At 49.1% G+C, this 10999-nt stretch overlaps 1 protein-coding gene across 1 annotated transcript; it reads right to left on the minus strand.

Annotated features, from left to right (window-relative positions):
* Positions 1-965: 965 nt before the first annotated feature.
* Positions 966-1469, minus strand: LOC110753084 (uncharacterized). Its single transcript, XM_021953890.1, has one exon. The coding sequence runs from the start codon at positions 1467-1469 to the stop codon at positions 966-968; it is 504 nt and encodes a 167-aa protein (XP_021809582.1).
* Between the last annotated feature and the right edge of the window lie 9530 nt (positions 1470-10999).

Here is a 10999-nt window from a genome sequence, read left to right on the forward strand (position 1 = left end):
GGAATCAGCCGGATGATACACCGAACGTGCATTTACTTGGATTCAACTTCATATGATATTGGCGAAGCAGGCTGAATACCTCAGTGAGGTTCTTAATGCGGTCTACTCGCTTAGGGGCTTTGACCAACATGTCGTCCACGTAGACTTCCATGGTTTTGCTGATCTGCTCCTTGAAAATTTTATTGACGAGCCTTTGGTAGGTTGCTTCGGCATTCTTCAGACCAAAGGGCATTACTTGTAGTAGTAGGTCCCTCTCTCGATGATGAAAGAGGTCTTCGCCTTGTCATCCTCGTGCATCAGGATTTGGTTATAGCCTGAGTAGGCGTCCATGAAGCTGAGCAGCTGATTGCTGGAAGTTGAATTCACGAGCTGGGCGATTCTCGGCAGTGGGAAGTTGTCTTTAGGGCAGGCTTTATTGAGGTCGATGTAATCGACGCAAACTCTCCACTTGCCCTTTTCTTGTTTCGTCACCAGAATAACGTTGGCTAGCTATTCTGAGTAGGAGACCTCTTCAATGAAGCCGGCAGCTAGGAGCTTGTCGATCTCTGCTTCTATGATTGCGACCCGCTCAGGAGCGAAGTTGCGTCTCTTCTGCGCTACTGGCTTGTTGGCGGGGGTTGACATGGAGCCGGTGGCAGATGATGTTTGGGTCGATGCCAGGCATGTCAGATGGCGACCACGCGAACATGTCTTTGTTGTTTTGGAGGCAGGTGGTCAGCTCCACCTTCTCGTCTGGGCTTAGGCGCGAGCCGATCCGTACTTTCTTATCTGGCTAGTCAGGATCGAGGGGTACTAACTCAACGTCTTCCTCGGGCTTCCAACCTTCTTCAAGGGAGCCTTCCGGGCGGATTCCCTCGCCTTAGTTGCTATTGTGAGGTAGCAACTCCCTTGCAATTCAGGCTTGCTTGTCTGCTAGGCGCACTTCCTGCCTTGTTGGTAGCTTGCATTTCTGGTGTGAACTGCAGCTACTTGCTCTTCTTGAGCCTTTGGGCTATGTATTTCCTTGCCATGGCTTGGTCACTGTTGATCTGCCCAATCACACCACCAGGGATGGGGTAGCGGATCTTCTGGTGTAGAGCAGATGTGATGGCTTTGATCTTGTTGATCCATGGTCTGCCCAAGATTCCGTTGTAGGGAGAGACCTTGTCGATGACCATGAAGGTTTGCGAGCAGACCACCGGGGGTGAGTGGATGTCAAGGTCAATTGTTCCAACAATGATTGACACGGCCCCATTAAAGCCGGTGAGCGATCTGGCGAGTTTGCTGATCTTGGGTTCCAATCCCATCTGTTGGATAACAGATAGTTGCAGGATATTGGCTGCACTGCCCTCCTCCACGTGAACTCGCTTGATCACAGCTTGTTCAATTTGGATGTAGATTACTAGGGCGTCATTATGCGGCAGATCAAGCCCAATCAAGTCCTTCTGAAAGCCGATGATGGGTGTATTCGCAATGATTGGTACACCCATTGTGACTTGGGAGACATAAGTCGCCTACGCGATCTTTCTCTTGCACTCCTTGGTGGTCAGCCCAAACTCCTGGGAGTTAGCTAGAATGGTGTTGATTCGTATGACCTTTTGGGGAGGTTCCTTGGCAGCCGCATCACGATCCTCAATCTGATCGATGGCCTTCTTTGTGACAAATTCTGTGCAATGGCCATCTCGACTAGCTCCTCAAGGTGCCTTTTCCAGGCGTTGCAGTTGTTTGTGTAATAACCGTACTCCCCGTGGAATGTACAGTATTTCCTAGTGCCCCTCCTAGAGGGGTCTCCTCTTAGGGGTGGCGGTCTTCTCACCCACGGCTTGTCCTTCACTTATGCCAGGATCTGGTGGATCGGGATAGTGAACTTAGTGAAAGTTCCTGTTTCCGAGCCTCCCTCTTGGGGTCGCAATATGCGCTTGTCTCGGGCTTTGGGCTTGAACTTGTTGCTCTTTTGGTTCGCCTGCCTTGTCGGGTGATCAACTTGCTTGCTGGCTTTCTTCGCCACAATACAGTCATCGTCCCAAAGTGCATAGCGCTCTACCGTCACGAAGACCTCTGCCAAGGTTTGGCTTGGAGTTATGGCCAGCTCATGGTATAGCTCGTGTTCGATTGGCAAGCCCTTCTTACAAGCTGAGGATGCAACTTGGTCATTGCATCCTATGTTGTTCGCCTTCTCAGCCTTAAACCATCTGAGGTAGTCTGGAAGAGACTCGTCTGGTTTCTTGCGCAGGTTGAACAAGTGGTCTGCATGCTTTTGACCGTATTGTAGGAGGTGTACTCCTTTATAAAGATGAGGGCGAACTCCTTGAAGTTGCCTATCGACGCGAACGGTACAGTGTGGAACCAATCTTGAGCTGCTCCTCACAGAGTCATCGCGAAAACTTTGCACAGCAGGGCATTGTCTGCCTTGTATAGGATCATGGTACTCTTGAAGTGCTCAAATGGCTCTCAGGGTCAGAGTCTCCCTTGAAAGTGGTGATGGATGGCATTGTGAACCGCTTCAGCGGCGAAGCTCGTTCCACCTCGTTAGTAAAGGGCAAGCAATCAACTCGATCAACTTCCTTGCGCAAGGCCTTCTCCGTTCTGTTTGTGCCTGATAAATCACGGCCATAAGCTGGCCGAAGGAGCCCCTTCTCTCGGCCCTAGCACTTGTTCGTAAAAACTGAAACGCAGCGTTTCGCCAGGGTACTTCGCCTTCCTAAAGACAAAAGAAGAAATGCTAAGGCATGATCATCTCGGCCTCAAGCGCAGGCCGAGGCCGAGGCCGAACAAAATCACGGCCAAGGCATTAAAGGCAAATCATCACGTGACAGCAGGGTCCCAGGCTTCATTTAATGAAGTAGTGCCTGTTTAATGCAGCAAACCCACTGGCCACAAAGAAGCATTTAATGCATGAGGGAAGGTGGGAAGTGACTGAAGTCGGGATTTGGTGATGAGGATCAGAGTGATAAGACGTGGACATTCTCACAAGAATTCTGACAGCTTGAGATATTGGTTCACCAGCTATCCAGGCCATAAATGCGTCTCCACGGCCAGAAGCTCAGAACCCACAATCAAGAGCGGCGGCCGAGATTCACCAGGATTTCTGGGGTCACACCACCATGCTTCACGATCCCAAATGTCGATTGGACTGCCCACTTGCTCCAATCAGGCTCCACCATGCAGATTTTTAGCCTCGATTACTCCTCTAGGGACTCTTCCTATAAATACAAGACTCGAGCTACATTCAAGGGGTTCAACACCAAAACAAAGCCTCCCACGGAGCAACTTATTTTTTCCTGTAATGCACTTTCAATATCTTTACTTGCTTTCCTAGGAGTAGTGTTAGATTGTAAGGAAAATCCATTCATCAATATATCATACGACCCTTGATTTTCAAGGCGCCGGAGCACCATCCTTGTTGTTCATTCACTCACCCCATATATCACACGACCGTTGCTCCCTGAGCAGCGCGCCGGAGCACCGCCCAAAACGCACCACCAGCACCATCACTCAACGGCCTTATAGTTCAGACCGTGAACCTAACAACCGAGACCAGTTCTTCTCTCGGCTACAATCGTTTGATTAGGAAGACGAGTTCAAACAGGCGCACCACTTATCCATCCAACACTCATCAACACATCGACGCATGGTAGACCGTGCTGGCACGCCCGCGCACAATCGTACCGCACCCAAAAGCAGGAAACTGCGTGTTAACGCATATCCCCTCGGCCCGGAACTCCAGGCCGGGAGATTTGGGCGGCAGACACTTTTGGCACGCCCAGTGGGACACTTGTCAAAAATTTATGGTGGAAACGCGGGCACAGGCAAAGCTCAAAAACAAAGCAGTCGAAATGACTTCTGAGACTCCTGAGTCCGCCTCACCAATCACAACTACCGACACCGAACGTGCGGTCGGGATCTCGGCCGGCGCTCCAGTAACGACGGATCGCACGGCCGAATCCATGCAGGAACATGCAGTGGTGGAGGAACTGATGTCCAGGCAGGCTTGCAGGATGGAAACATCCTTCATGGCCACAATGGACAGATTCTCTTCAGAGCTACGAACGCTTTTCCAGGAGAGAATGTCGGTGACTTCGCCCACAACACCCCCTGGAGCCGGACATAGAAGCCAGGAACGTGAAAGGATTGAGCCATACGGCGAAAGTAGCAGCCTTGGCGTCTTTTCCCGTACCCAAGCGTTAGGCAACGGCCAGCATTCTTTGCCGCCGACCAACAGCTGGGGGCAGTCCCAGCCCACAAGGGCGAGTCCCGGACCAAACCAACCGGCAAAGAAAGCATGTGGCCCACTCCACGCTCTAGCCAAAGCATTCAGGAGGAGTCCTACGGTGTCTACGGCCGAGCAATTCAGCCCAACCCATACTTTGGCCGATCAAGCACAGTCCAGCCAAAGCAGTATGACCGAAGCGTTACCACAACAGTGCGAGCAAAAAGGCATGACTGTTGCACTATCATTGCAAATACACTATTCGGCCATTCAGACGACAATGTAAACGCGCCTAGGTCCCTAGGTTCCCTTTATGATACAGATCAGTAGGACCAGGTGACCATACCTCGATGGCTAGCCGACCGAGATTATCTCGGCCAAACCCATGGCGTTCCACTGAAACTACCCGGCTCGGTCATAACGGCCGAGCCCGTTGCTCAAACGGCCCGGCAGGATTGGCCGCGAAACAATGCGCAGCGAAGCAGGCCGTGTCAAGGGTTTCAGTTTGAAGACATCCGGCCTATCGTGAAAGACGATTTAATAAAGAGAGAGCTGGGGGCACCAGATTACCCAAGGCCGCACCTGTCAAAGGAACTTAGCAATGCGCACGATTTATTTCTTAAGGTTTTTTGGGCACGCCGTATCTCAGAAATTTCGGCCGTGGGTATAGCCCCTTATGTCTTGGCCAACGCCCATGACCCTGGTAAAATATCAAAGCAGAGGGTTCGATTTCTTCAAAGTATCGGGCAGCATGGCCAAGAGAAGAAGGGCCACTCGCAGATGAGGCCCAGGAGTTCAGAGAATTCAGAACAATCGGAACTCGACGCCTACAACTCAGCGCAAGTTCAAAAGAAGATGGCGCCGAGGACCTACGACAAAAAAGTCAAAAAGAAGAAAAGATGAGGGTAGGCGAGCAAGGTAAGCAAACGGCGCGGTCAAAATAAAGCAACAATATACATCTAGCTTTTCAGAAAAGAAGGCCCTTGTATTTAGACAAAAAGGGGCATTACTTACAAACAGAGAACGGCCAGCCGCGGCCGAAATAAACAAATACTTATATATTTGTCTGGTCTTGAAACAAAAGATAAACTATGTCGGCAGATAATTTTAAAAAATGTATGTGAATATTTATTACATCCCAAAAAGAAAAAAGAAAAAGAAAAATAGTTGAGATGGCTGCTCTTCGCCCGCCTAGACCCCTTCGCTGAACATTCCCCAGATCAGGCTGGTGATCCTTCTCCAAGCAATGCCCCCACCGTTGATGTCCGCCTGCCATCTCGCTCGAATCAGCTTCCGCTCGGCCAGGGCCTTCTTCGTCTCAGTCGCTGCTTTGAAGATTCGCTTGGCCGAGGATTTCAGCTCGCTCCCGGCTGCGACCGCGCCATCTCGGCGTTGGAGGATGAGATCTCGGCGAACCTGGAGCTCGGTAATCTGGGCCTCAACCTGCGCAAGCTCTTCATTCTCTCGTTGGACGACGAGGTCATTTTCTTTCAGTCGGGCCATTGCAGGTTGAACTTGTTCTTTAATCACCTCAAGATCCTGCTCGAGCGAGCACACCGGCCGATCATCTCCTCGCCTTCGGCCAGACGGGCTTGCAGTTCATCCAGTTGAGCCGAGTCGAGCAGACCGAGCGCCATGGCCGTATCCAAGCAGGACCTAAACTCCGTAATCGCCCCAGCGGCGGTCATTTGCCGAACATCAAGGAGAAGGAACTCCCGGAGCCGTTCAATAACGGTTTTGGAATCCTCGTCCAGGGGAGCCGAGGCCGGGCTTCCCCCTTCCTCATGGAGGCTGGCGTATAGCTCCTCAAGATCATCGGAGGAGGTGGCCTCCTAAACATAAGAGGGAGAAGGGGTAAGAGATAATTAACTAGGACATAAAGGGATAAACAAAAAAGGAGGTCGAATACTCACGAGGAGCGAAAGGTCGGTCATCACCGCCGAAGTAGTCCGCAGGAGACTCGGCACACTCACGACCGTGGCTCTAGTCATCACTGGCTCGGCCACGACCGTTGAGTCCTGGAACGACGGCATAGGAGGCATGGTCGCGGCAACCATGGCCAGCGGCGGCGACGATTGGGGAGGCTAGAGACAAAAATTCGGTCAGAAGTGTAGAACAGATCAAAAGAGAACGATAAAGCCAAGTATATTGAAGGCGGATTCCTACCGAGCGAAAGGAGATGCCGCTTGGGCGACGAGGGGTGGACGGCAAAGGCCCACTTGGCACGTCCACAGCAGGCTCTTCGGCGGCCTCGTCGGTTGCTTCCTCAGCGGCCTCTTCGGCAGCTCCCTCAGCGGCCTCTTCGGCAGCTCCCTCAGCGGCCTCTTCGGCGACTTCCTCGGCAATCTCTTCGGTCGCCCCTTCTGCAGTCTCCTAGGAGGCCGCGGTAAGCAGTCGCCATTTCGGCAGTGGCAGCGGCCGTCGTTCAGGCCGTGGTAGCGGCCATTACTCTGGACATGGTAAGCGGTCGTCATTCCGGTTATGGTAGGAGCCATCACTCCAGCCTTGGTGAAGGCCGTCACTCCGGCCATGGATGTGACCCGGGTATTCAGCCGCATAAATTCGGCCACGTCGAGGTCATCATCCCAGATCTTCTCGCCCTCATCAAACTGACCAAGTCATCTGGACCAGGCCAAATTGCCAAGTCATGCGACTCAGCAGGTTTGGTTCCCTGGTTTTGAGGAAGCTGCAATAAGGATCATTAGGGCAGTTGGAAATAAGGGAGGGCGAAGCCCAGGAATCAAAGAAGGGTTCCAGAGCGATTGAAGCAAGAAGGAAGTTCGCTGCTGGATAATAATTTTAAGTTTGAGGAACGAGGGTTAAGAAAACTGGGGAAGGTCAGTATGAACCTTCGAAGAAAATGAACTCAGAGATCTTGGGAGTGTGAAGGAAAATGTGGAGTTTGGGTTTTATACTGGCGCTGGAGTTCAAAACAGAGGTATGATCTCGAAAGATGAAACGGCCTAACAGCGCACTCAGAGCACGCGAAATTATGACAGAGACATGGTGGCCGACGTTTCGATTGGCATGGCAAAATGATGACTCGTGCGAATTAAGAGCGCGATGACACGGCGCTAGAATTCGAAACGAAAGGGTGTGTCTCTCGAGAGAGACGTAACGTTCTGTCAGCACGCTCAACAGGCGCAACGACGTGTCAAAAGCCCAGAGGCCGTCGCTTCCTCTGACGAAGCGAAGCGACGCCCTGGGCAATGATTGCCTACACGACGTACTTGAGGCATTAAATGCACCGACTGGCCTGCGCATTTAATGCCCCAGTTGTCAATCACTTCAGAAAGGAATGCAAAGGGTCCATCCCTTGGAATCCATTCGGCCCCTACCCATGCCGAGGCCGAAGAATCCAGGGATGTGGGGGCAATGTTTGTGCCTGATAAATCACGGCCATAAGCTGGCTGAAGGAGCCCCTTCTCTCGGCCCTGGCACTTGTTCGTAAAAAATGAAACGCAGCGTTTCGCCAGGGTACTTCGCCTTCCTAAAGACAAAAGAAGAAATGCTAAGGCATGATCATCTCAGCCTCAAGCGCAGGCCGAGGCCGAGGACGAACAAAATCACGGCCAAGGCATTAAAGGCAAATCATCATGTGACAGCAGGGTCCCAGGCTTCATTTAATGAAGTAGTGCCTGTTTAATGCAGCAAACCCACTGGCCACAAAGAAGCATTTAATGCATGAGGGAAGGTGGGAAGTGACTGAAGTCAGGATTTGGTGATGAGTATCAGAGTGATTAGACGTGGACATTCTCACAAGAATTCTGACAGCCTGAGATATTGGTTCACCAGCTATCCAGGCCATAAATGCGTCTCCACGGCCAGAAGCTCAGAACCCACAATCAAGAGCGGCGGCCGAGATTCACCGGAATTTCTGGGGTCACACCACCATACTTCACGATCCCAAATGTCGATTGGACTGCCCACTTGCTCCAATCCAGCTCCACCATGCGGATTTTTAGCCTCGATTACTCCTCTAGAGACTCTTCCTATAAATACAAGACTCGAGCTACATTCAAAGGGTTCAACACCAAAACCAAGCCTCCCACGGAGCAACTTATTTTTTCCTGTAATGCACTTTCAATATCTTTACTTGCTTTCCTAGGAGTAGTGTTAGATTGTAAGGAAAATCCATTCATCAATATATCATACGACCCTTGATTTTCAAGGCGCCGGAGCACCATCCTTGTTGTTCGTTCACTCACCCCATATATCACACGACCGTCGCTCCCAAAACCCACCACCAACACCATCACTCAACGGCCTTCTAGTGCAGGCCGTGAACCTAACAGCCGAGACCAGTTCCTCTCTTGGCTACAATCGTTTGATTAGGAAGACAAGTTCAAACAGGCGCACCACTTATCCATCCAACACTCATCAACACATCGACGCACGGTAGACCGTGCTGGCACGCCCGCGCACAACCGCACCGCACCCAAAAGCAGGAAACCGCGTGTTAACGCATATCCCCTTGGCTCGGAACTCCAGGGCGTGAGATTTGCGCGGCAGACACGTTCTTCCTTTGAGTTGGAGAAGTTGGAGTAAGTCATTTACTAGCTTCTTGACATCTTCTGCCCGTGAGGGTGGTCACTCGAGTCGACGTCTTCGGTGACTTGAGCGCGACTGGCTAACTTCTTCCTCAGCTTGCAAGGGTCGATCCCCTTGGTTGCCCTGCCCATGGGGCAGATGAGGAGGTTCAGCTCGTGAGGATTCCTATACGGCTTATCGCCTTGTGTTAGTCCTCAAGTGGGCTGGTAGGCGTCGATCGTTTCGCTCGCCACGCGATTGTTCACGAACTCGATCTTCTTGTGGTTCCAGCCTAGATTGGATACTTCTTCGTGGGCCCAAGAGAGCATGGACATCGGACTGCTGGCCCAACCTCTCATGCACATTGGTCCTTGGACCTAACCTCGAACGGCTCAGAGTACAGCTTGCAGCTGTCTTCGTCTCGTCCACACGATCTCGTTCTCTCCCCTGCCCATTTGCTCCTGTCTGACCATCCTGGGATCTCTAGAACTGCTCACCGGCATGCTCATGTGTCCTCCTCTTGTTCGTACCACTTTGCAAAACCCAAGGGAAGGTGTCGTATAGTAGTGTAGCTCGGAAGTCCGAGTGTCGTTTCCACAGAGAGCGGTGTAAAGAAAATAACAGAGATGAAAAAGAAAAATTGTGATTGAGAGGTAGATTTATGCAAGATTTGATTTAAAGAAAAATTAATTGATTAAAACACTAAGGCATTGGGGTTCCACTTTTAACATAAGCATGCAACTCTTAATAATTTGATCCACAAAATATTTTCCAATGTAGTTGTTCAAAATAATTAAAGCTCTTTTTAATTTCCTTTAGAAGTATTCTAAGCATAACTTGTACCATTGGCAACAAACTATCAAAAAAATAATCTTCATCAAAATTCTATTAATCTTTAGTAATTCTCTTCTCTTTTAAAAGCATGAAAGTTTTTACTACACAATGGGAAAAACATGATTGAACCCATGAAATAGATTATCAAACATTCATCAATTAATTAAAAAGAAAACTACAAATTCCATTTGAACAAAAACTACAAATTCACATTAAAGCTTAAGTTTGGATCAAACTAATAAAAATTACACACTCATATTAAAAGCTTTCCCCCTAGCCTTAGCTAGGGAGTTAGTTCCCCATAAAATAAAACTAAAACAGAAATTTAGAACTAGAAGAATTGGAGGAAGGAGAGAGAGCTCAAGAGAAGATTGTGAGCTTGGTGTGTGTTTTGAAGCTCGAAGACTTCTCTATTTATAGGGCTAAGAAGGAGGAACATCATGATGAATTCCAACACCACCATTCCTATTCCAATACAATCCATAACTCCCACTTCATCTTGTCTAAGTTAGTGTGGTTGGAATCAATTCCATCCCATACTTCTTTTGGCATGGGTGTGGCACTTCATGCATTCTTTTCAATTCTCTAGCTGCTGCACCTCAAGCTTTCTTCACATGGGTATTCAAAGGTGTTCAATTATGGCTGCCTTTTGCTGCCAACCCATGTGGGTTTTCTTTTGGTTGCTGAAAAAAAACGATTCTTCTGAACCAGGCTTGGTGTAAGAAGGCCTGAGGTTTCCATATGTATCCAATGGGGCTCAAATTTGGATATGTCATAATAGACACCCATTGGAACAACTTTTATGAAGAATACATTCCCATCTGAGCAGTAAAAGTGTACGTTTTGAGCCTTGCAAGTTGACTGCCGAAAATAGACTGGAATTGGCTTCATTTCTTTTCTTTCTTTTCTTTTTGCTTCACATGCATGCACATTCTTTCTCCTTAATAGCTCCAACATGCACCTATATAAAATCATGATATTTAGAATAAAAAGTAAAAATTATTGCCCAATTGATAAGAGTTTGGGTGCCACTTCAAAGAGAGAGCTACAAAATAGAGAATTCAAATGAATTACCCTACATTTCAATGAAGTGCAAATGGATTCATAAAATGCAATGGAACATTCTAATTGGTGCAAAAATCAATAAAACAAAGTACTAACAAATATAGACTCACTTTGAGTATTATTTCGCACTCTCAATGAAAGCACCAATTTGTGGGAGCGATTTTCGTCCCATAAGAATATTCGCCTAAGATTCCTTCATCTTCTTCGCTTCTCTTTCTCCCTGCAAAACAATATGGATTGAGAAGACCACACCCGGGGGGTGTTGGCCCAAGTATTTATAGAGGCCTTGGAGGCTAGGGTTTCAGAGGATAATTCTGTAGATGGAAAGGAATTATTCCTCCCCGATTTGGCGAGATTTGATTAATTAGGGATTTGATTTAT

Source organism: Prunus avium, chromosome 8 (assembly GCF_965620075.1).
Source record: "Prunus avium chromosome 8, drPruAviu1.hap1.1, whole genome shotgun sequence".
NCBI classification, from domain to species: Eukaryota; Viridiplantae; Streptophyta; class Magnoliopsida; order Rosales; family Rosaceae; genus Prunus; species Prunus avium.